Source organism: Microtus pennsylvanicus, chromosome 5, assembly GCF_037038515.1.
Source record: "Microtus pennsylvanicus isolate mMicPen1 chromosome 5, mMicPen1.hap1, whole genome shotgun sequence".
In the NCBI taxonomy this organism is placed as follows: Eukaryota; Metazoa; Chordata; class Mammalia; order Rodentia; family Cricetidae; genus Microtus; species Microtus pennsylvanicus.
Genome location: NC_134583.1, coordinates 81,029,267 through 81,055,964, shown reverse-complemented (window position 1 = coordinate 81,055,964; position 26,698 = coordinate 81,029,267). Strand labels below are relative to the sequence as shown.

Sequence of the window (26,698 nt, the reverse complement as noted above, 5' to 3'; positions counted from 1 at the left end):
TTTCCTGTGCTGTTGACATTTGCCTGTCCGTTTTGGTGACCTGCCTACTCAGACCTTACGTCCCTGCCAGTTTAACATCAAGGTCATGCTGACTTTATGTGCTGATTTGTAAGGTACCCTTCTAAAATCGCTTTCCAGAGGAGTCGATACACCTGTTTGTCATGTTTGCCATCACCATGAGGGAAGTCGTCCAGGTCCAGGGTGTGCTTGTCTGATTGCCACTATCCTGAGAAGGCCTTCAGTCTGAGACAGTCCCCGAGTCTGGACTGAAATGAGTGAGCCCGTTCCCAGAGCACTGTGTCGCCACGCTTGGGTGGTCACATGGCTCATGATCTGCATCCTGCTTTTGGCCAGTTGTAAAGATCTCAGGGAGGGGAGCACCACACGTCCTAGCAGGGTGTGATGCCACCGCCTTCTCTCTGCTCTGGTAGATGCAGTCTCCATTAAGGCTGCGTGTGTGCCTAGCTTGGCATTCTGTGTGGTTTGATGCAGACTGCGACATGCCTGCTTCCTGTGCCCCCTGTTGCACAGCTTGGTCTACCAGAGCTTGCCTTGAGGTGAGCAGCCTGGGCCCTCACCAGAAGGCTGTCTTCATTCTGCCACTGCTCTGTTCCCAGGAGCTAGCTGAAAAGTTGAGAATTCCCTCTCCCTTCTGTTGGCCTCCTCGCTTTTATGTGTCTCTTAGGAGATTGGGGGGGGGGCTCCTCCAAGATCATAACTGGGCTCCCTTTACCTAAGAGAACCTGTATGAAGCACTCAGTTCCCATGATCCCTCTCTCCACCCATAGAGATGCCAGCCTTATACCACCATGGTGCCACCCCACAGCTAATCTGTGCCCATTGCTGGTCATCTTTTAATTCTGGGAAAACCATAGCCTTTTATGTTCACCTCATCTTTGCGGCTTCCTGGAACATCTCCTTCTTCCAAAGAGCAGAGCTCTCCAGCTGTGGGGGGGGGGGCACCCATCCTGAAGCACAGGGTATGGCCGATGGATGCCCTCAGCCCTGCTGAACAGATCCCACCCCATCTTAGTTTCAGAAACTGTTGCTTGTTACTGGATGCAGGGCTGGCAGGCACACTCGTCTTTAAACACCTTGCAGGGGTTTTCCTTCCGGCCTCCGCCATCTCTGATGGACAGTCCAGGGCAGTGTGACTCTCTGTGCACTGTTCCCCCCTATATTTTCAGCATGTTGATTATAATACTCCTGGGAGCCTTTAAAATTTTTAATATAATTCCAGTATGCTAAATGACACTTTTATAAGATTTGGGGAGTTATGAGCTATTGTTTCTTTAGATACATTCCTCTTTCTGGGATTCTAGCTATATGCATGCAGAATATGCCGTGTTCATCATGGCTCCTGGACACTGCTTGGTGTTTTAACCTTTTTGATCTCCATTCCTCTGATCAGACCATTTCTGCTCCCAGGCTTGTGAGCTTGCTGGCTGCCCACTCTGCCATCATACTAGTCTAGAATGGCCCTTCTTTCACTCACTATGGATTTTGGGTCTGATAACGACTTTTTTCCACTGTTTTGCCTTTTTTTTTTTTTTTTGGTGAGCAGGCTCATGATCTGTATATTGTGATATCTACTTTAAAAGATTTATCTGCAAAACCCAACAGCTAGTCCATCTGCGTCCTGACCCTGTGTTAGAGTCTTCCATCTCCTGGCACAACTAATGGACTCTATGTTAAGCATTGCAGATGGTATCCTATGGATTCTTTGCATTTTTTTTATTTAAAACAGAGTCCTACATAGCTAGTAGACAACGAGGCCCTGACTAGCTCTGAGTTGACCTCCAGTTTGCAATGATCCTCCTGCCTCTGCTTCCCAAGTACTGTGAAAGCACCACCATGGTTGTTGCCATTTTAAAAGAAGTGTTGTTTCAGTTTTGGTGGGCAGTTTAATGTTGGCTGGTGCTCTTAAAATCACACTGACTGGTCCACCTTGCTCTAGCGTATCTCTGGGCGACCAGGTGTTTCCCATGCCCATCCCAGAGAGAATTTGCCTGCGACACAGGCTCTGTTCAGGCTGAGCTTTGTATCTTGCTGCGGGCAGAGGGACAGAGATCCCTGCCATTCAGCAAACCCATGCTCTGCCTACTGTCTGCTCAGAGGACACTGTGCCCAGCTGCTCTGCCTCTCAGGAGCCCATGGCTACCTCCTTCCTGAGTTTTCTTCCACGGGACCTCGATTTCATGCTTTCCAGGATCAGTGCCTAGAAACAGCTACCCTCTTGTTAGATCACTTTTCAGATGCTGTGGGTGACTGGGTAACTGTCTTCTGGAAGCAGAAGCAACTGTAGCCTCAGGCCAGCTCTCTGGCTTGTTTTCAGGTTGAGAACTCTGGTTTTACATCTGTTGGTTGTGATTTTCATTTCTGGCCCCCTGTGGGCTTCTCTTTATGACTCCTGCTGTCTGCTCCTGGCAAGTTTCACGTGGGCCCCTCTTCCCCCATCCACTCTAGGCTGAGGCGCACCAGATCCCTGCTCCTTTGGGGAGCAGAGCTCCAACACCTGTTAACCACAGACTCTCTCAGCTTCTCTGTACAGGTTCATAGTATTTCTATTACCCCTGAGGTCATGGGAATGTTACTATCACTTTTCTTTCTCCATTTTAGTAGAAAAACCAATAAGCCCATGCCCTAGCAGTCCATAGGTGATTAGCTCTGTGTCCTGTGGCGGTGATTAAGGTGACCCCCTCCATCACCACTGTCCAAAGCTTTTACTCAGGTGTAGGGGCTTCTCTAACCCTGGCTGAGTTCCAACCAGAATGTGGCTAAGCCTCCTGGGCAAACGTCCCGTGTATCTGTAAGAGTAAAGACAGTGGACCGCAGCACCGACACCAAGCATGTTCCAGGAGACAGAGGTTCTTCACAAGTAGACAGCAGGGCGACAGTGACATCTGGGTGGCCATGGGAAAGCTGAGCCTGCCCTTGTGCTCTTGTCTCTGTAGGGAACACTACACTAACCTTTCCTCTGCTTCTTCTCAGCCTGGGCCCAAGGCTCAGGAGCACAACTCTAGCAGCCTACTCCAACCGCTGCGGATTTTCTCTCCCTTTGTGAGGTTTCTAGAAAAGACAGGAAGGAGGCTGGAAAGCAGGGCTCTGGGGCAGCCATGTCAGTCCATGCCTCTTGCTGGTGACCAGACATAAGGCCCCCAGGCACACCAGCAGCCCACCATAGCCCCCTCACATGTGCTGTTATCTCTAGTCTCATGATCCTGATGCGCTGCCAAGTCCACATGGAGCTGGCGTATATCGACCAGGACGAGGACCGGCTGGAGCCCGCCATTGATCACCTGCAGAAGGCCATGCGTCTGGACAGCCTGGGCCTCTACGAGGAGAAAGTGAAGGTCACTTACAAACGGCTACAGCTGTGTACCATGCTGTACCAGTCCCCCGACCGTCCTGAGGACAAAGCCATCATGGCCATTGAACAGGTGCAGACCCAAACCATTGTGGGGCTAGCCCGCAAAGGAGGAGACTAAGGGGAAACCCTTAGTGGCCATGCACACCCACGCATGAGGCCCAGGCTTAGCTATGCAAGGTCTGTCTGGCATCCTGAAGGCCTGTGGGAGTTCTGTTGCCTGAGGGTGGAACCATAAGTTACCTTAAGAGTCTCAGCTGTCCCTGGAGAGGGGCTACCTCACATCATGTCCATCATCCTGTCTGCAGGCAAAGAAAGCCACCATGAAAGACAGTGCCCGGAAGAAGCGGGCACTCCTGGTGAACGCAGGCCTGGCCCTCGCCCCTGACACCTTCCAGATTGTGCTGGACAGCGAGAATGAGGCCAAAGGTTAAGTGCTGCCCTTGACCTCGCTGCCCTTGACCTTGTGACACACTGCATTGGTCTCTGGAAGCACTAGAGAAGGATTGTGTCTACATGTGGCTACTAGTAGCAGAGGCCCACCATCAGAAATTAACTTCTCTGTTCTAGACGCTGGACATCAGTGATAGGGATGCAATGGGCTAGTCTCTTTCGGTGCCATCTCCCCTGGCATGTGGATAGTCGTCTTTGCCTTTCATCCTCACTGTCTGTCCTATACATTGACCTCAATGTCCTCTTTGCACAAGGACTCAGTCACCCTGTGAACAGAGCCTCCTGGTGGTTTCCTCAGCCTTATCATTTATTCAGACCCCATCTCTTGAAAATGAGGCTGTGTTTTGGAATCCCAAGGGCAGGGCTTGAAAGCAGCCTGTCTGGGTACACAATTCAGCCCACGGTGCCATTTGAGGAACAAAGGCAGCAGCTCTGGGGATGCTCTTTGTATCAAAACCAAGTATATTTCACTGACCTGCTTACCTGGGCCACCTACTTTGTCCCCAGGGTAGAAACAGGATTGTACTATACCCTAGTCGCAGCTGCTGAGCCCGGCTCTCAGGGTCAAACCAGCAACTCTGGCTAGATTGGTAGCGCCACTGTCGCTGGAGCCGCAGACAGGTCTTGGTTGGTGGGGGCACTCTCCTGGATCTCCCTCCAGCACAGCTCTGACAGAAAGCGTTATAGGGACGGGAGCCTTGGAGATGACCGTTTGAAGTTGAGTTGGCTGTAGCCCATGTTGTGGGTCCAAGACAAGGGGCAAGAAAGGGAGGGCAGAGTCATGGCCCTGGGCTGGGATCAATGAAGTCTCTGGAAAAACAGCCCTGCTGGCCCAGGAGCTGTCTGTCTTACTCCACCGCCTCCTTTGGCCTTTTCACAACTCTGGCTTTGTTTTGCCCCTCATGAGTCTGAGAATGAGAAGCTGGAGGTCTGTTGACATTACATGGGTGGGCCCATCCTACTTGGTTGATTCATTTCATTAGATGAATATAAACAGCCAAGAGTCTGCATTTTTACCAGACGACAGAGTGCCAAGCTAGCACCTGAGGGCTTATCAAGGCAAGGGGTGGTTTCAGGGGGGAGGGGACCCCAGCAAGTGAACACCTATGTTATATATGGTAGGAGATCACCTGAGAGGAGACACACTCTCCCAAAGCCCCAGTTTCCACCTGGTGTCTCCTGTGGCTGGCTCTGCACTGGACAGCTGGTTCTCACTGGGAAGCTGAGCTCTGGGTGGGCGCTCATCTTAGATCTGGAAAAGGGGCAGTGATTCAGAACCTCCACATCAAGCAGACATGACTGCTGAGTTTGTGAGTGAATAGTGGGTGCTGCTTGAGAGGCCAGGGTGTGTGGGGCAGGTCAGAGGCTTGATGTTTCTGAGTGAACACAGGCTGTCTCGGAGGACTGGAGGCTCTACTCACTCCATAGCAGCTCAGTGTCCTTGCTGGTCCAAAAGCACTAAAGATGGATGCCTTTAGTGATGATGATGGGGCCTCTTCATACCCCTAGAATGAGCTCAGCTGTCCAAACCTCATTCCTGACTTTGATCCCATTTGTCTGGGTCAGCATTGCTATCGCACGCCCAACCCTGGCCCACCTCCTCAGCTCGGATGTTTTCTGCTTTCAGTTTCCACAGGGAAAAACAGGGGTCGCTTCACCTACCTCTGCGCGAAAGCGCGACACCACATCCTCAGTGTGGACAAAGCTGCTGGGCACCTGAGGCGTCTGGGAAATGAGAATGACAAAGAGAGGTGAGCCAAGGAGGAGGGATAAGGTAGGTCTGTCAGCTGATGCCTTCATCCAGGCACTGACTCTGTGGCTACCTGGGACCCTGTGAGAGGGGACAAGTCACGTAAGCTCCAAGGGCAGCCTCTGTGCTGAGGACATGGCCTTTTCCTGTGGAACAACTGGGCCACTTACTAGGGCATTCTGGCCAAGGCAACCACAGGAGTCCCCGACCTAGGGATACCCATCCATACCACACGCAGGAAACGACTCTGGGGACATTTCTCCTTAAGTGACCAGAAGTGTCGCTGGCACTGGGGAAAGGCCAGCAAGAGAGCTGCATATAACTTTGGGGACAGTCGTAGCTCTGACCTCTGGGCCTTGACCCAACAAATTGTTCTAGCTCTGACCCCTGAGTTATGACCCCTGCATGACCCCAATGTCCAGGACAGTCTTCCCATTCATACCCTCAGCCGACTGCACTTCTGTGTCTCATTCGGTACTTGGTACCTGCTTGCCGTAGGGTGGCTCCCCCCCTCCGCCCCCGGAACCATCCCTCCAGGTGTTCCTAACTTCACCTGTGCTTCTTTTCCACCGCCTGGATCCTGATGCGCAGAATTGTGATTTGGGCCGAGCTGGCTAAAGTGGCCTGGAAGCAAGACGTGTGCGACGTGTGTCGCACAGCAGCCCGCTTTTGCCTTCTGTATGACAATGTCAAGTCAAGGAAGTCCACAAAGCTAAAGCGAGGTGTGCATCCCTACCCTGCGTCCCCTCGGCTTGTGGGCAGGCCGAGCTTCAGGGCGTCACGAACCTCTGGTGGCTGTGGCAGCCACAGCACCTCTGCACCAACAGAGCCCACCACGGGACAGCCAGCAAAGGGCGCAACCCGGAGCCAATGGCCACTTCCTGGAAAGATGCTGGCCATGGGTTTGGGTTTGGAAGGGCCTTTTCACAGATAGCAGCATCTCTGAGTACATATTGGGTCTGGCCTCTGTGTCTGCAGACTCCACATCCACAAGGTCAGCCACGAAAGTCTGAGAATATCGGCAACAAAAACAAGCATTTCTGCTGAGCATACATAGCCTGCTTCCTGGCCCTTAGCCCCTGACCATTGCCCTTTAACAGTGAACCACACGATGCATAGATGGCAGTCAGTGTCACGGTCAACTACAGATGGTTTATAGTTCAAAGGGGGACTGTGTAAATCCCAAGTTTACTTGGCATCGTTTTATAGAAGGGAGTGTGCCTCAGTACCCTCGGGGGCAGGTCCCAGCAATACCGAGCAGCAGCTGGATTTAAAACTGATCAATAGTAACAATGAGGGCTACAGGGTTATAGCAACCCATGCTGCCCTTCTTGAAGGGCTTGTCCCACCAAGAGCTGGACAGAGACTCGGGGAAGCAGGTTGGTGGGGGAGGAACTGCTGAGGTTTGGCTTGCTCAAAAAGGGCCTCTCTGTGCCTGTGGCTGTTTTCTCAGGGAGGAAGAAAAAAGGTGCCGAGGCCTCCCAGCACGACTGGGGACAGTCTGAGGCGGTCCTGCACAGAAATATGTCCACTGACCTGCTGAGGAAGATCGCGGAGGTGGCCTTCCTCAGTGCTGAGGTGCATCATGAAGGCCTTGGCTGTCGTAGCTGCCAGTGTGGATGTGGCCAGTAACACAACAGAGAGACTTGTCATACAGGCTCCCCTTGGCACACACATCCCTAAACAAGACTGTACTCTAGAGAGAGAGAGAGAGAGAATTAATTGATTTCTTAGAACAGTGCATGAGAAAAGTGTGAACTGAGATGCCTTGTGCTGTGTGTTGGTGTAACTTTTCTTCATGGGAAATAATTTCTGAATTCTCTGGATGTGAAGTTATATTTGGGGATTGAACGTGGAGGTGATTTAGGAAGTCCCTGAAGGAGGTGTGATCTCCACTAATATGACTCTGTCGGCTCAGCCGAGACTTGGGCTGGATCTTGGTTCCCCAGAACCAATAGGCCTGCTCCTTTGCAGATGGGGTACTGAGACCCAGGGCTGGATCTACCCAAAGCTAACCATGTATATTGTGACCTAGATGTATCTAAAGCCCTTGATGTGAGCTCTCAGTCCCCACACCCGTGCCAGCATCAGAGGCAACCTTGGCCATGTGTTTAACCCTCACTGTGGTACAGCATTTCCATCGCTTTTACCCAGTGGGTTCAAAGCAGAGGCTGGGGGCGCTCACCTGTTTATTCTATCAGAGTCTAGTGACACAGGGTGACCAAAGACAAGCCCTGTGCTCAGGGAGCAAATTGCCAGATGGCAGTGCCGAGAGTGGGCATGCAAAGAGACCTGTGGCTGAGACTGACTAACTGGCCTGCCAGCTAGGGGCCGGCCTGACCCATGTGACCTCCCACCCCATCTGCCTGCCAGGTGGGCTTTGCAGAGGCCTTTGGTGCTGCAGAGCAAGATTGGGAGGCTTCAGGGAGATGAGCAGTCAGCCGGTTGCCGTGGGAGAACACGAGGACTGTTCTGCCCACTCGCCAGAGTGTGATGTGGCTGTGGGCTGTGCTCCTGAAGGAAGCCCTCCTCCCCCGGGGATGCACGAATTGGCAGGCTGTTGAGGCAGGTGGGGTGTGCAGGCCCCTCGTGCACTCTTTACTTGTGTTTGGCTTTTTCAGAAGCAGAATTTGCTGTGTGCTCCCCGAGTGCTGTGGTCTGCCTAGCTATGACTTCTGTGACCCTGTACTTCCTCACAGGCCACGGTCCACTTGCTGCGCTTGGAAGGTGTGGAGCTGAATGACCAGGCCATCCCCCCTGAGGACTTGAGCCAACACCCAGCTGGCTATGTGCCTGAACCACCAGACAGCAATCCCGAGTGGATCACGTACAGGTGGGTGAGAGTCCCAGCCACCCTGTAGACCAGCGGTTCTCAACCTATAGGTCACAATACCTTTGGGGTCACATACCAGATATCCTGCAGATCAGAGATTTATATGACATTTCGCCACAGTAGCAAAAATTAGTTATGAAGTAGCAATGAAATAATTTTATGGCTGGAGGTCCCCACAACATGAGGAACTATACTAAAGGGTCCCAGCATTAGGAAGGTTGAGAGCCACTGCTCTGGACCACGGGTTGAAGAACCACTTCATTTGCCCAGACCCAGTTGTGGATGAAGCAGGATATACAAGTTAGAGCCTAGGCTGTTTGTAAGCCGTGGCTAAGAGTGGCTTGGACAAATCAAACAATTGTAAAACAAAATGAAAGAAGCATGCTGCAGAGACTTTAGCAACTCACTAAAATACCACTTGGCTCCTGACAGAAGGAAGTTTCCCAGCCTGGGCTGGTAGAAGAGAGTTGCTTTTACCACGAGCACTGTGCAGAGCGGCTACATTGCCCTGCTCTAGGTACCACCCGGCAGGCTATGTGTGCTGGGGACAGGCACAGCTATAGATTATCTTGGAGCCAGGGGGTGAAGGCAGCCAAAGAAGTGAGAGAAGGCAACCTGGGAAAGGCCTTAGGCCAGCACCCCTCCTCAAATCAGGGAGCTCTTAGCAGGGCCTGTAAGACTCATAGCATGGGTGAGAGGTAGCTTGCCAGTATCTGGGTCGTAAGGAAGGACAGACGGGCATTTCCAGAGGATACGGCAAAGTCTAGCTAGGACTAGGTGTAATCAGGGACATTTGGGGGCAGCTGCATGCGGGGAGCAGCACCAAGACAGTCTCTCTTGAGCCTGGATCCCTGGCCTATACAGACAGTCTGAAACACCCTCCAGACCTAGGTGGGGATGACACAGAGAGCCCAGGCTCACATCCTCAGTGGTGTGTGGGATGGGGAAGGTAGAGTCCGGATATTGAGCTGACCGCTACATGGTGTGCTGTTGCAGAACCTGGATAGAAAGCCTGTCGCAGTATGCCATGAACAACTGGCTGCGGGCTGCAGAGATTGGGCAGGAGCTAGGCGAAGCCTGGATCGTGCAGAACGCCGTGGTCTATGTTTTAAACCACAATCGTCACCTCATCGCGGCTGGGAGGCAGAAGGAGCTGGTGGATTCCCTGTGTTACCTCCTGAACACCCTCAAGGCAACTGGCTATAAAGGGTGGGTGTTGCCACCACATCTGTTTATGTTAGGGAGTCACAGCTGTGGGGTCAGGCATGGCCATTGTGGGGGCAATGAGTTGAGAGACTGCTAGGCACAGGTAAGGTCTATGCATGGAGGAGGCGCTCAGCCTGCACTGGGATAACCTGGTCACCATGACCCAGCTGCCTCACTGCCCCCTGCTGGCTCTGCTCCAACACTGCCCTCTGAAGGCTCTGCTCCAAGCCTTTACAAAGAGTTCAGCTGAGGGCCCAGGTACTCTGTGAAGTAGCTCAGCGGTCACCCCACCTTGGGCTGGAGGTGGGGAGAGGGTGAGATCTCATGACTGTGTTTCTTTTCCAGACGAATGAGAACTTAGATTAATGTTTCCCCAGAATAAATTAGAAGCCTGAATGCATCATGTTAGGTTGGGCTTGAGGCCAGCCTGGTCTACAAAGTGGGTTCCAGGGCAGCCAGGGCAGCATAGTGACAATCTGTCAAGAACTAAAAAAAAAAAAGAAAGAAGGAAGGGAGGGAGGGAGGGAGGGAGGGAGGGAGGGAGGGAGGGAGGGAAGCAAACCAGCACTCACCCATGGTCTGTGTTAAACCACAACTATCCTCTCCTCTTGACTGGGAGGCAGAAGGAGTGGGCGTGGTGCTGTGAGGTTGTGCCTGGGGCTGAGCCTTGTCCTGCCCTTGCTGGTGGCACAGCTCACATGTTACACCCTCCAGGGATTTAGTCATGCTGGTCTCGCTGTGTGATGCCCTTGCTCGAGGCCTGATCGTCAGCTGGATTCCCACCCAGACATCTGAAAAGTCGAAAAAGAATGTGCGCTCTAACTTCGTTCATATTCCAGCGGAGTTTTCTGCCTCTGAGATCAGAGCAGCGTTGGAGGTACTCCATCCTGCAGCCCAGGAATGGGCCATGGAGTGGGCCCTGGACTGGGCCCTGGGGTAGGCCCTGGGGTGGGCCTTGGGGTAGGCCCTGGGGAGGACCCTGTGGTGAGCCCTGGGGAGGGCCCTGGGGGAGGGCCAAAGGTTAACTTGATGCCTGGGTACAGAGAGTCATGGAGACAGCCAGAGGGAGGATGGCTTAAGGACCCCTCTTAGATTTGCCTCGTGATGAAGACGCTTGTTTTAGGTCTGTGAGTTTGCGCTGCACCTCACTAATGGAAATGTGCCTGATGACATCGTCCCCACCAGCGTGCGGCAGCCTCTCATCTCGGCCTGGGTGAAGGCCAAGCAGCTACTGCAGCAGCAGATTGGGCAGCGACTGGGCACTGATGAGCAGGTGGTTGCCGAGGATACCGTGGGGGCTTAGGACCCACAGACTGCCTTTCCCCGGCGTTCTCCTTATTCAGTGTGGCCACAGTTGCTGGAAAGGGGGTGTTTCCGCCTAGTAAGGTCTGAGGTTATTCTCTGCTGTCACCAAAATTGCCGCTCTTGAGAGCCAAGGCAAAAAGTCTTCACCAGGTCTGAGCGCTGGGCCTCTGGGAGTGCTGCCCACTCTCAGTGCTACTCAGTCATCGCTTTGATATGGCACCAGCCCACCTCCAACACTAAACCTGTGGGAGCCGGTCTGGGAAGGAGCAGGGAATAGTTTGAACTCGCGAACCCTCCCTATGACCCCGACACAGCAGCAAGTAAACCACGGGACGGAGCGGTCAGGAGGGAGCAGGGGAGAGCTCAGGAGGGACATTTTCCTGGGCCAGACAGAAGCGGTGCATGGGATAGTCCCAGACCAGCAACTTCTTACCAGGGCTCAGCAGCCTTCTCCCTCTGGAAAGTCGTCCTCAGTGGCCAGACAACACTGTCTTCAAGGCTCAGAAATATGCAGATTTCATGCCTTGTTGCCTAAGAAGACAGCGTAGAGGTTGATTCCTACCAGAATAGCCTCAGATCTCAACTTTGCGAATACTGTGGTCTGGCTGTCCCTTGCGGCTAATGCAGCACAGGGTTATCTCAAAAAGTGGCTCAGATATCCACAGTTTTTCCTCCCTGTTTCCTGGGCAGTGAGACACTATCCCTTCCATCCCTCCAGGGCACCAATGAGGATATCAACTCCATAACCAGAGTCCTTGTGGCCCTTGAGATGTATTCGTGCAATGGACTGGGTCTCATGGACTTCACGGTTCCCCCGCTAGCTCAGGTGGGTTTCCCAAGAGGTAAGTCAACAACCCCCATCCAGGAAAGACGAGGAAACTGAGGCCTAAGGTCCTGCCTGAGGTAGTCAGAACTCAAACCCACATCTCCCTCTGCTTCCTGACAGCTGCCATCTCTCGAGGCATACATATCTGGCTTTTGTATGGGACAGTCCTTTATACCCGTGGGAGGAAGATGCTTCTCTGGGTGGCTTTTCTGTGTTCTTCTTCATCTCACGATCTCAGCCCAGGCAGAGACATATAAGAGGACAGGCATGCCTTCGGTGGTGGGAAAGTCATGAGGACGGAGCAACTGAGATCAGTTAGGCTTCACCGATCACTAGCCTATCTAGGCCTGCATATGCTTAGTAATCCATGCATGCGAAGCCGTGTGCGGACATTGCAGGGTGGATGAAGCTCAGCAGGCTGGCAGCAGTGCGATTGTTGAAAGCCACAGACTCCTAGAGAGTCGCTGTTGCTAATGCAATGTTCTTTTCCTCACGTGCTGGGAAGGTGGTGAAAATGGCTTCTGAGTGCAACTGGTCAGAGCCCCTCGTGGAGCTGCAGACCCTGACGCGCCTCACCCACTTCGCCTACGTGGCCCACGACCATGAGATCACCATGGCATGTTCTCACAATGCCACCCAGATGGGCCTCAAGCACCTGAGGTCATTTAATGCGTAAGTGACCTCCGCAATGGTGTCCTAGAGGCATGCAGGAACATAAGCAGAGTGTGGACTATGTCCCATGCCACAGAGCAGGGGCCAGAGGTGTAGCCCTGCTGAGCAAGGGACACCTGGCAGGAATCTGACTGCCATGCCGCTTCCTCTGTGTGTGCCACAGGACAGCACAGAAAACAGGACCCGCGGAGCTATGTGGGGTGTTAATGGGGACTCAAAAGACACATAGGTCTCAGTTAGGAGGTCTGTGCAAAAGCTCTCAGTGTGTGACAGATAGATGAGAGCTGATGGTTCTCTTAGATGAGGCTCCTGTGTTAAAATACCACAGCTGGGGAGGCCTTAAGAAATGGGGATTTATTGTTCATGGCATAGAAGCTGGACGTTCAAATTCAGGGCATGATAGTTGGTATCTAGTGACTGTCGCTGCCTAGTTCAAAGTTGGCCACTTCATGTGGTGGAAGAGGGAAAAAGCACTGTTATTCTCCCCTTATGGGGCAGGATTCCATCCTGAGGTGCCAGCCCCGCACTCCACCACCTTCATCTTCCAACAGCCCTTCTACTTATGCCGTCATCCGGGGAATCAGATATCAGCATGTGACTTTAGGGAACACATGTGGTTCTCAGATCAACCACGGTTCCATCCTGACGCATGCAGCTTTGTCCGAGGGATTTGGGGAGAAGCAAGATGCGTGATGCTGAAGTGTACCAATGCCCCTGGACAATGCCCCTGGCTTGTTAAAATGGGAGACAGCTTCTCGGTCAGGTCTCCATGGTAGCTGCTGGAGAATGCCAGTCACCAGGTGTATTAGTTGTTTTTCTCACTGCTGTGAACTGATGAGAAGCAATGCAAGGGAGGCAAGGTTTACCTTGGCTCATGGTTCCGAGGTCCAGTTCATTATGGAGGAAGGCATGGCGGCAGGATGCTGGAAGGCAGCTGAAGTGTGCAGAAGAGGAAACCGGGAGCAGACAGGGAGTAAGGCCAGGCCACACAAACATCATGACCTGTCCTCAATGACTGGCTTCCTTTAGCATGGAAGTGTCACCCCTTATAGGTCCTACAACCTCCCACAACAGTGCCTCCAGCTAGGAACCAATGCTCACACATGTGAGCCAATGAGGGACATTTCTCCTTCTACCTACAGCAGCAGTGAAGCACCGGAACACGTCCGTCTTCCTTCATGGTTTCGACAAAATTCCACAGTGTTGACCCATGATCAGAAATATCAGCCTTTCCTTCTCCCTGAATCTGGGGCTGTTGTAAAAGGCAGTGTTGTAACAAATGCCCATGTAGCCAAGAAGGTTTTCTTCCGGGCTCTTCTTTTTGGCTTCTTTCCCAAGTCCAAGTATCCTGAAAGATAGAGTCATGACCCAGGACTATAAAGGTATTTCCTTTGCCCAGTGGCCAGTTTGGACAATGGTCACCAAATCCACAGAGTTCTTCCCCATGCCCATGTTACTGGTCTTGCACCATGTCTACCAGCCTTGCTTTCTGAGGCGTTGATGTGCTCCTGGTGTGTTGGCAGGATTTAGTGGGCATGTAACATGTGCCTCTTAGTTGGTTGGATCCCAATGAGGACAAGGCCAAGCACATGCCTTGCTCACAGTGACAGCTCCAAGGCTATGTTCATACAACTGCCGAGAGTCTGAGAATCAGCAGAGCCCCATGCCCTGCAATGTCTGTAACAGAAGCATCCACTTGTCTAGACCCCCTGCACACATAGGGGCAAGGACATAGCATTGGTTCCGAGGAGTAGGGTGCTGTTTCTTTGACCAACCTGCTCATGTGGTTCATGGGCCTTTAGAACTGGTTTGTGGGAGGAATGTGGAAGAGTTCGTAGGACTGAGAATTCCTAGAAACCCTGTAAGCAAAACTCAGTGGACCATTTTGATCAGAGTGTAGAAGAATAGAATGCTAGAGGGATCAGCAGGGGAGCCCCAGCTCGTGAGGTTTTCAAGAGGAAGAAGAGCTTTGTTGGGGACTGGGTCACACTCCTGTCCTATTCCAACAGAAAATCTGGCTACTTTCTCCCCGTGTCCTGATTATTTTAGTAAGGCTGAATTCAAAAGTAATGGAAAATCCATTATAGCACAATGACCAGGCTGTGGCATGGTTACTGGTCACTGTTGTTAGTCAGATCTACAGTGATAAGGAGCAACAAGGTAAGAAAAGTGTACAGCCTTGTGAGGAAAGGAGAGGCGCAGGTTCCAAACTTGTGCCTGAGCAAAGCAGATGTGGTCTTAATGCCACTGGAAAGGAACCTAAAGTTCTGCCCTGAGAGCACAGGAAAGGTGCCTCTGGAAATGCAAAGTCATTTGAAAGAAAGAAAAAAAGAAAAATGACACACAAAGTATTTTCTGCTCAGAAGCAGCTGTCAGGGACATCTTTTCCCAGATTGAGCCAGGGTACAGAGACCACCACAGCTTTGGGAGAAGGGGACCTAACTACATCTCAGGCTAACATCAGAACTTGGCAATGTCCACATGATGCTGGTTTTGTAAGCAGGCAAAATTCAAGAGTGAGAGATTAACAGAGGCTTATACCCAAGTTCTGAAAAGTCATTAGGGCCAGACAATGTGTGACAGAGTCTAGTTTCCAGAAGGGAGATGCTGAGAAGCCACCCTATGAAATGTGAAGGTGTTACTTAAGTTGCAGTAGGGAACCCAGGATGTTGGAGATGCCAGGACCACAGTAGCCAACAAAGGAACACTGTAGACATGAGCGGAGTTATCCTGAGAGAGAGGCTACATGTATCGCAGGTGATAGAATTGGAGGTGTGGGCTCCTTGGTGCTGCTGAACCCATATGATTCCATTATAATGGTAATTCCAGATGCTGAATGGGAGCTGCAGGGTTTGGTTCCAACCCTGCTGAGTCTGTCTTTCTTTGGCTTTGTGTTTCTTTGGATATGTTTGTTCTGTATCACTGTATATTAGAAGTTTGTAACTTTTAGATTGTATTTTATAGGGACTCATAAATGAGAGATGGCCAGAGTCTCAGAAGAGACTCAACCGTTTAAAACTCTGAAGGCTTTGGAAGTTAGAATTGCTTCATTTTCCATTATGAGAGGGCCGTGAGACTGGGGGACCAGTGATATGCAAACACAGGGGGAATCGGAGATAGCTTTATTCTGAGCCACAGGGAGCAGGGCTTCAGATGAGATTGCTCTGAACAAAATGTTCCTCCTTGAAAGCAGTTGCACCTTGTTAGGCACAGAACAAAAAGAAATCCTAAATCAATGTATTTACTCAACACACTGGTGGGGACGGCAGAAAGGCAGATTACAGACAAGCAGGGAACTCTGCTATCTGAAGACATTCTTCCTTTTTGGGTTGGTGGAATCCAGTGTCTTTATATTAATACATTTCAAAGGTTTGCCAGTAGTTAGGAGCATGTTAAGTCAAATACCAAGATGACACATGAATGGCTGTTAGGCGCACTAACCCAAGGTAGTCTTGACTTTGGATCTGCAGCATTCCAGCTCTGACTGACTGGTCAGTCCTATAGAATCTTTACCACATTTTCCCCTAAAACTTCAGTTCACAGAGAGAATGTTATGGCTTAAAGTGATGTGTTTGGGTGTCAAGTTGATAACAGGTCAAGGTGTAGTGGTTAGTTTACTTCAATTGCCACTTGATCGTATTAAGATGCACATAGGACGTTAATGAGGCAGACCTCTGGGGCTGTCCTTGAGGGTGTTCTCACAGAGGTTTAACAGGACAGATGGACTCACCTTGAATGCTGGTGACACCATCTTACGGGCTGGGGACAGAGACGAAATTACAAAGCGGGACAGGAGAAAGCCAGTGGAGACCAGAATCACCTCTCTCTGCTTTCTAATTGTGGGTCCCATCCATGTGGCCAACGGCCTCCTGCTCCTGCCTTTCCTGCTGTCACTCCGGTTACATGCACTAGCCATGAACTCTGAGGCATCCTTTGCCGTATCACATTAAAGAAAGAAAGAAAAACTCCTCCCCTTTGAGTCATTTAACTAAGAGTGAGTCCTGATTGAGTTCTCTGCTTCATGCTCCCTGTGTCTTCTGTCCTCTGTCTGTCTGGTGCATGAGTCTGAATCTGTGCCTGCCTGAAGACTGTGTCTGCCCCCCCAACACCCCCAACATTCATCTGTTCTGTCTGTGTGTGTCTAACAAAGCGCTTCCGTCGGTCTTTATTGGACCACACAGAAAGCATCACTGGAGGAGGAATAGGGTGCTCTTATAGCGATCGCTAACAGAGTTTTAGGAGGGATCAGGTCTCTGGTTCCAACTGGCCCAGACAACAGACACCAATCAGCGTTTATCAACCAATATCCACAAATGGTGGCTTCCAACCATTATCACAGATTTTAGGGAGTGGCTTTCAATCTCTGTAGTTGCTACTTTCAGCAAATGATACACACACATCGTCTGGGGCAGGGACATGGACGAGTCCATAACTTAAGATCATAGCTATGCATTAGCTCAGGTTGGAGAAGTTGATGCTATGAAAACCCAAGGCAAATAAGGTTGATTGTTACATTGTTTCTTAAAGACAGGTTCAACAAAAGGTTTGAGTACACAGCAGTCTTAAATCTTGAGTGACCACACAGTGCTTAAGGCTGTGAGGTCCAGCAAAAGTTCTGGTCTCTTAGAGTGTGGAACAGATATGTTCACAAGATAGTATTGCCACAAGTCATGAAGGACTATATTACCTCAATTGTGAACCCAAACAAGCCCCCCCCTCAAAAAAATAGTTCTTCAGGAATTTGGTGACGGCCATGAGAAAAGCAGCTAATACAGTCTTTCAGTGCCCTTGCCTTAGCGGGCAAGACTTTTACCACTGAACCATCTCACCCACACTAATCTCGCTCTTACTTAGACCTCATAGTGAGCTGGAAGGGGAAGTGGGCGAGCAGAGTAGCTGAAGTCCACTTACCACAGGCTCTTCAAGGAAGATTGACAAGGCCACAAGGGTGGGGGCCAGGAACACAAGGTGACTACAGATTAGAAGTCACACCCTGTGGGGTCAGGCGAGGCCTGGCAGAGGTGGTCCTATTCAACCCTGTGCAAGATTCACTTCCATAACTCCAACATTGTCCTTAGAAGACGTCAACCAATTGCGCATCCCTCCAAAAAGGGTTGCTGTTAGTGCTTCCGTACGCAGCCACCAACTGCTTGGGCACCGGAAGAGAACTGGGCACAGCACCAGGCCAGGCTAGCACACTCTTCCATCAGTGATCCTAGCAACTCTAATTTATAAAGGAAATCCGTGTAATAAATAAAGCAAAGATATCCACGCTTACAAACAGCGACAGGAAACCTGGAGATTGCGCTAGGCCCTCTGAAGGTCTTTTGTAGACCACTGTTGTCCCCTCCTGGTGACTGCTGTCATTGCACCCTGCTGGCTGCAAGGGTCAAAATTCCCAACTTCCACTCCCCAGGCTAGGGTCACAGCCTTCTTTGCACCAGCCTACCACCTATGAAGGGGAGTAATTACTACCCAGCCTCCATTTACCTTCAGACCACAAATTCCCACCGTACAGCAGTTCCTTGCAGGCTTAGGGTCAGACACACTTTCCCCCATTGCCTCCTTGGAACGTATTTGGCTTCAGCAAGCAGGTGCCTCTTGTAGAGCACCAGGACCCAAAGGAAATGTTGCCAGAACAAGTATATCGCTCACAGAATAAAATCTGTGCTGCTGAGCTGAGCATGCCCTCTACCTTTCACCCCACCACACCCCAACTCTGCAGGTGCCCAGACCACTGCGGCGCCTGGTTTGGAAACCAGGAGAGTATCTGCAGGGCTGCTGTGCTGCTCTGATATGGCACTGCAGGCCCAAGTGCCCCTCTGAGCAAAGAGTGCAGAGAGAGACAAGACTTTCTGTCCAGGGAGCAGAGCCTAGCTGAGGACAGAACCCAACAGATGGTTCTACCTGGCCCATTGATAGATGGGAAACCCACTCCAAAGAAATGACTAACAGCCAGTTAAGGAGTCTGTCCCATGGTTCTGTGGTTCACTGGACTCTGCAAATTCGTTCTGGTTTGGGATCTCTCGTAAAGGTCTCTCAGTCAGGCACCCACAGAGCTGATTCTCATGTCTCCCAAAGTTCTCTGTGGGTGGGCATCTCCAGGAACTGCCACTGGCCTTGATGTGTAGTATCTCTGTAAATGCAAGCACCGAGAGACCATCTCCTCAGTGAATGCCCAGGACACCCAGGCCAAATGTGGGCATCTCAGTCACTGGCAAGGAAGGCCCCAAAAGGCAGAGCCACTTGTCCTGCATCATCTATCAGTTGGGCACGTCGCTAAGGCACAGGGTGGGTTGGAAACACACCTCTATCTTTGAATGCACCTTCAGGGCCATGGATGAAAGGAGAGCATTTACAACAAGTGGAGGCCAGCATGCATCACCCCCCACCTCTCCTCTAAATCACTCTGTGCCCTCTCCAGGACCGACGCCAAACTGGCCGCAGAGATGTTGTGTACTGTGTCCTGCATCCGGGGCCGCAGCATCATGGAAAACTTGAAGGGTAGGAAGCAGCTACGCCTAGCAGCCTCCAAGACGTTCGTAGAGAGTGCCAAGTATGCAGCTGGGGATGGGCTGGCGATGTGTGGGGGAGGGGAAACTGGTGTCGTGCCACAGTGATGCTGTGGGGACATTCCTGAGTCCCAGGGAGGGAACGGGTGGTACCAGCAAGCTTTTGGCTACATCCTGTGGTGTAGCCGAGCTCACAGACACCAGGACATCTGTGGGCAGTACTGGGAGAAACTCAATAGAGCTGTGAGCTGAGTGGGTACTAAGGCTGTCTGGAGGGTCCCTAAGCATACAGGGGCTTAAGTGGCAAGGGGCAGGTAGACACAGCAAGGACCAGACCAGAAGAGCCCGTCACTGCCCTCTATTGTGGGTAGTACCTGACCCATACAATTTGCTAAGGCGGAGATATGGCAGGCTTGCCTTTTCATGGTGCCTGCCGTACAGTGCCAAAGCTGTACTATTCAGATTCTACTCCTTCCCTACACAGTTCAGAAGCTTCAGGATTGGATGTAACAGGGGAAAGGTGTGGCTGAGTGAGCCACCTACGTAACTTGGGATGAGGCATGTCATTTCAGGTATGGGGGCATGGCAGGCAACAGTTCCCTGGTGATGATGGCGGCCCGGCACTACTGGAACACATGGCTCCCACTTCTGTCCTCACCGGGCAACAGGAAGAAGGCCAAGGGATCCCTCCAGCGAATCATCAGCATCATCAACAAGACAGAGAGCAAGAAGGAGGTGCCATAGGGACACGGGCTAGGGTCCTAGGAGGCCTTACCCTCAGGCCTGGCCAGACTCATAGGAAAAGACAACCTCGGCTTGCCTCCCACAGAGGATGCCTGCCTTGGGGCTTGACTGGGACATGGCCCCTGTGGGACACGACTTTCACCAGACACAACTCCCGTGGGACATGGCTCCCACAGGCTATGACCCCAACCAGACACGGCCCACACTGGGCATGACCTCTACCAAACAGCTCCTTCAGAACGTCTCCTGGGAATAGCAGCATTCTCCAGATCCCAGAGAGGCCGGAGGTTCCTGGCCAACCTCAGTGGTGGCCTCTGACCTCCGGTCCCCAGATCCAGAATTCTCTCCCATTCCCTCTCTGTTTTTTTTGTTTTGTTTTGTTTTTTGTTTTTCGAGACAGGGTTTCTCTGTGGCTTTGGAGCCTGTCCTGGAACTCGCTCTGTAGACCAGGCTGGTCTCGAACTCACAGAGATCTGCCTGCCTCTGCCTCCCGAGTGCTGGGATTAAAGGCGTGCGCCACCATTGCCCGGCTTCCCTCTTTGTTTTAAACAACTTTGAAACAGCAGACTTCCCCTATTCTCAGTTTGGTTTATTCTTCCCTCTCTGGTTCATAATTTTCTGTTATCTGGAGATTTAAAGGCAGGTTATTGATTTGAGATCCTCTGCACCCACAGGAGTATTCACAGCTGTTGGCTTGCCTTGGAGCATGGCTTCCACTATGTCCCATACGTTTTTCTTTTTCTTTCTTTCTTTCTTTCTTTCTTTCTTTCTTTCTTTCTTTCTCTCTTTTTTTTTTAGACAGGGTTTCTCTGTAGCTTTTTGGAGCCTGTCCTGGAACTAGCTCTTGTAGACCAGGCTGGCCTCGAACTCACAGAGATCTGCCTGCCTCTGCCTCCCAAGCACTGGGATTAAAGGCTTGTGCCACCACCGCCCCTATTTCACATCATTGAAAACAACTAGATCAGGGAGGAAGTAGTCTGTGTGCTGTATGTGTGTATGTTACACGTGATGTAGGGGATGTGTGGTATGTGTGTGTGTTGTGCTGTAATGTTGTATGTGGATGGTACATGTTGTGTGGTAGGTGGTGTGTATTGTATGAAGTGTGGGTGGTATGGTGGAGTGTGTGTACGGCATAGTGTTTGATGTATTCATATAGTATGATACGTGTTGGGTATAACATATACATATGTTCATATATGCGTGTGTGTGGTGTGTTGGTTACAGTTTGGTATGTGTGGTGTGGCACGTGTGATATCATATGTGTATGGTTATGTAGTATTGTACTATGGTGTGTATGGAATGTGTGTAGTGTGGTGTATGCACAATGTGGTGTCTTGTGTATAGTTTGAGAGTGTGTGGCATTATGTATGTTTGGAACGGAAGATTTGGTATGTATAGGATGTGCATGGTATGACTTATGTGTAGTGTGGTGTGTAGAATATGGCATACAGTGTGTTATGTATGTGCTGTATTGTGTGCATGTGACATGAATGATGAATGGGCTTAACATTTTGTGACTTGATAGCTGTGAAATTTTGCTGCAATTTCTGCCTTTTGCTTGTTTTTACTGAAACTAATGAGGAACAAGACGGAGGGACACATCAGTCCCCTCCAACGTGTTCCATTTGTTTATTTCACTTAAGGATACAGAGAAAACACTGTTTCTGCACCAGTGGCCAACAGCTGACTTCCAGGGTGGAGGCACAGGACCCGAAGGCCCATTCCTTCCAGGTTGGTAGCTGTGGCACCAGTGAGAAACGGGGAGTTCTGGAAGTTTGAGCATTCTGTGCTTTACATCCGTATCCTTACATGAGGCACAAGTCATGGCTATGCCCAAGTGTCTATCTGCTTCTCCAGCACCCACACAGTGGTTCATAACCATCTGTAACTCCAGGGCATCTGATGGGAATCCATGGGCACAGTCATACATGCGGTACACAGACACACATGCAAGCAAAAAACTCATACACACAAAACAAAACACTACCACCACCAACAACAGCAAAAGAAAAAAAAATACCCTCCCATTCCGGACCAGGTGTGTTATCACACACCTTTAATCCCAACACTTGGGAGGTAGAAGCAGGCAAATCGCTGTGAGTTAGAGGCCTGCCTGGTCTTTATAGGGAGTTCTAGGCCAGCCAGAGTTACAGTGAAACTTCAAACAAGTGCACAACAACAAAACCACCTTCTACTCCAGAGGAAAAGCATCAGAAAGTAGCATCGGGCAAGCAGAAATTCTGGAGAAAGAGGCATACTTTCAAACAGATCAAAAAAATTTTACAATGATAAGAAAGAAAGAAAATTAAGGAATTTAAGGAATAACAATGTGAGAAATCCCCATATCCATGCGGCAGTGTGGGAAATCCCCATATCCATGCGGCAGTGTGGGAAATCCTCATATCCAGTGTGACAGTGTGGGAAATCCTCATATCCAGTGTGACAGTGTGGGAAATCCTCATACCCAATGCAGCAGTGTGGGAAATCCTCGTATTCAATGTGGCAGTATGGGAAATTCTCATACCCAATGCGGCAGTGTGGGAAATCCTCATATCCAGTGTGACAGTGTGGGAAATCCTCATATCCAGTGTGACAGTGTGGGAAATCCTCGTATCCAATGCGGCAGTATGGGAAATTCTCATATTCAATGTGGCAGCCGTGGGAGGTCAAAGACCCATCAGCTGCTAGTATTAGCCTGATGAGAATGGAGCTCTGGCTCAGGGCTCAGCTCTCCCAAGCCTTGCTCCCTTTCCGCAGCCTGTACCCTGAGGCTCAGACCTGAGCCTCCATGTAAGGACAGCACTGAAAGGCAGCCCACTGTCCTGCTGCTGGGTGGCTGGGAGATCTGACAAGTGGGTCTCTGACCTAAGTCTTTCACACACTCATTGGTGAAGCACCAGGTGGACAGGGATATGTCCGTGGTATGCTTCAATACACCAAACAAGGAACCAAGAAGGAAACGTGGAGTCTGAGCTATGCAGGATTAAGAATGAGCATGTGTATAAGTGTCCCTCCCATTCCGATGCAGCTGGCAGGTTCAGAGAATAAGCTCAAATAATAAAGAAACTGTGAGGTCCCCAACTATCCGAGGTTAGCCACTTTTTCCAGCCCACCTTGGGTTTGGGGAAAGCTAGCAGAGCCACCAACCTGAGCTGTGCCTCATGGTGCCATCTCTCAGCCAGCGTGTGGCAAGGGCATGGGAGTGTTCAATCCTTTACCCAGCACCCCTATGCGAGAACACTCAGCATGAGAAGCAAGAGGAAAAGAAGCACCCTGCTGACCACTGCCACCCACACCCACCTTCTTGCTCAGTGCCAGGATTGACCCTGGGGACATGTGACAAATTTGGTGGCAAGGCCTGCCACTTTCCCTGAATGTTACTGGGAACATGTAATATACAGAGGCAAGAACAGACTTCCATTTCCTCATGGCCATGCTGTTTACTTGAGATGAAAAGTAACAGACTTTCTGAGAAGAGAAGAGAGAGGTCATGGGACACCCTGGCCCTCGGACCATGTGCTGGGCAACCAAGAGACCCCATGAGAGTTAGAGGGAGTTCCTCAAGGCCAATAGACAGAGATAAGTAGAGACCAGAGTGGGCACTTAGAGCTGGTTCCTCCAGATAGAGGAGTACCTGAGCCATGAGGTGGGGGTGCTGTAGGCAGGGGCCACATTGATCTCCCACCGGCACTATAGGACAGCTTCCAGCCTTCTGATACACAGCTGCATATGAATGGAAGACTGTGACACGGCTTGTGAGAGAATAGAGGTGGGGGGTAAGAGGTCAGAGGGCATCAAGTCAGTTGGCAAGGAGCTGGCTGCCCAGTCCCCTTGAGACTCCATCTCCTCTCCCCCTCCCCCAGGGTCTGAGGATGACCTCACCCTCCGTGCGGTACTCTATAGCCTGCTCTTCCATAGCCACGCTGACCAGAATGACTGGGAGATGGGCCTTAAAGTGCTGGATGAGGCCGTGCAAGTGCTGCCAAGGACAGCCCACCGCCTGTGAGTGCTCTTACCCTGAGCCCCCTGGAATGCTCTCTGCACTCCTCAGCGGGGCTTCCCTGTGGTCCCTTTCCACTAAAGGACCTCACCTCCCACAGGAAGAACCAGATATACAGCACAAAACCTCAGCTAGGTCCCTATCTGGTTCCATCCCTGCCCGCAGGAACACGGGCAGCAGTAGTTCTGTATGTCATATGTCACATGTGTGCAGTAGTTCTGTGTGTCATATATCACATGTATGCAGCAGTAGTTCTGTATGTCACATGTCACATGTGTGCAGTAGTTCTGTGTGTCACATGTCACATGTGTGCAGTAGTTCTGTGTGTCACATGTGTGCAGTAGTTCTGTGTGTCACATGTCACATGTGTGCAGTAGTTCTGTGCGTCATATATCACATGTATGCAGTAGTTCTGTATGTCACATGTCACATGTGTGCAGTAGTTCTGTGTGTCATATGTCACATGTGTACAGTAGTTCTGCATGTCATATATCACATGTATGCAGTAGTTCTGTGTGTCACATGTCACATGTGTGCAGTAGTTCTGTGTGTCATATGCCACATGTGTGCAGTAGTTCTGCATGTCATATATCACATGTATGCAGTAGTTCTGTGTGTCACATGTCACATGTGTGCAGTAGTTCTGCATGTCATATATCACATGTATGCAGTAGTTCTGTGTGTCACATGTCACATGTGTGCAGTAGTTCTGCATGTCATATATCACATGTATGCAGTAGTTCTGTGTGTCACATGTCACATGTGTGCAGCAGTTCTGTGTGTCATATGCCACATGTGTGCAGTAGTTCTGTGTGTCATATGTCACATGTATACAGTAGTTCTGTATGTCATATGTCACATGTGTACAGTAGTTCTGTATGTCACATGTCACATGTATGTAGTGGTTCTATATGTCATATGTCACGTGTATACAGTAGTTCTGTATGTCATGTGTCATGTGTGTGCAGTAGTTCTGTGTCATGTGTCACATGCATGCAGTAGTTCTGTATGTCATATGTCACGTGTACACAGTAGTTCTGTGTGTCATATGTCACATGTATGCAGTAGTTCTGTGTGCCACATGTCACATGTGTACAGTAGTTCTGTGTGTCATATGTCACATGTATGTAGTGATTCTGTATGTCATATGTCACGTGTGTACAGTAGTTCTGTATGTCATATGTCACGTGTACACAGTAGTTCTGTATGTCATATGTTACATGCATGCAGTAGTTCTGTATGTCATATGTCACGTGTACACAGTAGTTCTGTGTGTCATATGTCACATGTGTGCGGTAGTTCTGTGTGTCATATGTCACATGTATGTAGTGATTCTGTATGTCATATGTCACGTGTGTACAGTAGTTCTGCATGTCATATGTCACATGTATGTAGTGATTCTGTATGTCATATGTCACATGTATACAGTAGTTCTGTATGTCATGTGTCATGTGTGTGCAGTAGTTCTGTGTCATGTGTCACATGCATGCAGTAGTTCTGTGTATCATATGTCACGTGTGTGCTTAGCACTTTGTCATCTCAGTTGACCCGTCCTTTCCTATTCTACAGCTTGATTTTCAAACATATGGTAATTGTGAAGGCCAAACTTGGCCAGAACTATAGCATGGAAATTCAGAAGTTCAAGGACGAGAGCGAAGACTATTTGGCACACATGTGGTACCAACTGGCTCAGAACTCGAGGAACATCTGTGGAGAGCTCACCTGTTATCAAAATGCTATCCAGGCACTGCAGGTCTGTGTGGTGTCCACGTTGGTGATGGTGGGTGGATTTGTTTCCTGATTGCAGAGAGAACTCATAGGAAAGCTTCAGACTTAGGGACTTCCTGGGTCAGCTCAGAGGAAGCCACTGTGTAGCAAGCCCTGGCTAAGGCCAGAGATTTCCTTCTGCTGATCCGCCCCTTTGTCATCCCTCTTGGAAAGGAGAGAGTGGGGAGAGCCCTGAGGTAAATGCCTGGGCTCCCTGAAGCCTGGGACTGCTGAGCAAACGGGGCTCTGCATGCAGCTGGCTGGGACAGGCAGGTCTTGCTGTCCCCATTCCGAGCACCTGAGTGGCAGGGTGCTCTGACTTCTGACTTGATGACAATGGTCCACGTGGGGCTCCTTGGAGTCCTGAGTGTGGGACCAGTGGTGTCCCGGACCTCTGAATTGAAAGGCTTGGACAGTGAGGAAGCACCTTGAAAGGCTGGTCTATTTTGTGAGGTCCTGGGTGCTGCAAGGACCAGGCAGCTCTCAGCCAGGGAACTATGTCCCTCTCAGGGCACAGGCTGTGGCTTCAGAGACCTGACACTCATGCACGTGGTTAAAGGGAACCCTGCATTTTGCTCTTGGTCATCCAGCTGGGTCTCATGGTCAGGCAGTATGTGGGCATCTCAGTGAGGAGGCTGGAAGGGCAACTCCCTGAGAAGGGGAAGTCAGCAGGCTATAGGAAGGGCAGAGAGCTCACACATTCAGCTGGACACTGCGGGTTTATCTGTCTTCAGTGACCTTGAGTCTTATCTCTGATACTTGCTTTTATTTACTTATTATTTAAATGTACTTGTGTATAAAATATGTGTGTGGTATGTATATACGTGTGTGTGTGTTCACGTGTGCAAGCATGAACATGCATGTGCCATGGCAGCCTGTGGAGGTCAGAGGACAACCTCATGGGTCAGGCCTCACCTTGTACCTTGTTTGAGGCAGGATCTGTTCCCCACTGTGTATACCCGAGTAGCTGACCCACAGGTTTCTGGGCCTTCTCCTGTCTTGGTCTCCCATCTTGCTGTAGGCGGGCTGGTATTATAGGTGCCACTGCCACATCCAGAGTTTACATGGGTCCTGGGAACTCAAACTCTGGTCATCAAATTTTGCACAAGAAGCACTTTATCCACTGAACCATCTCTCCAGCCTCTTGAATTTTTTCTTTCTTTCTTTCTTTCTTTCTTTCTTTCTTTCTTTCTTTCTTTCTTTCTGTCCCTCAGTCTTTTCCTCCCTCCTTCCATTCCTTTCTTTGGCACAATACAGTCTCTA

At 50.5% G+C, this 26,698-nt stretch overlaps 1 protein-coding gene across 1 annotated transcript in view; it reads left to right on the top strand.

Annotated features, from left to right (window-relative positions):
- Cfap46 (cilia and flagella associated protein 46) overlaps positions 1 to 26,698 on the top strand; it is a 95,122-nt gene that overhangs the window by 24,550 nt on the left and 43,874 nt on the right. Inside the window, exons 12-27 of the mRNA XM_075974885.1 lie at positions 3,212 to 3,440; positions 3,676 to 3,796; positions 5,448 to 5,571; positions 6,162 to 6,292; positions 7,024 to 7,148; positions 8,270 to 8,403; positions 9,400 to 9,612; positions 10,324 to 10,486; positions 10,733 to 10,882; positions 11,633 to 11,740; positions 12,246 to 12,412; positions 18,837 to 18,968; positions 19,497 to 19,659; positions 21,312 to 21,399; positions 23,532 to 23,670; positions 25,238 to 25,421. Coding sequence (XP_075831000.1) covers positions 3,212 to 3,440; positions 3,676 to 3,796; positions 5,448 to 5,571; positions 6,162 to 6,292; positions 7,024 to 7,148; positions 8,270 to 8,403; positions 9,400 to 9,612; positions 10,324 to 10,486; positions 10,733 to 10,882; positions 11,633 to 11,740; positions 12,246 to 12,412; positions 18,837 to 18,968; positions 19,497 to 19,659; positions 21,312 to 21,399; positions 23,532 to 23,670; positions 25,238 to 25,421 — 2,371 coding nt within the window. The remainder of the gene's footprint in view (positions 1 to 3,211; positions 3,441 to 3,675; positions 3,797 to 5,447; positions 5,572 to 6,161; positions 6,293 to 7,023; positions 7,149 to 8,269; positions 8,404 to 9,399; positions 9,613 to 10,323; positions 10,487 to 10,732; positions 10,883 to 11,632; positions 11,741 to 12,245; positions 12,413 to 18,836; positions 18,969 to 19,496; positions 19,660 to 21,311; positions 21,400 to 23,531; positions 23,671 to 25,237; positions 25,422 to 26,698) is intronic.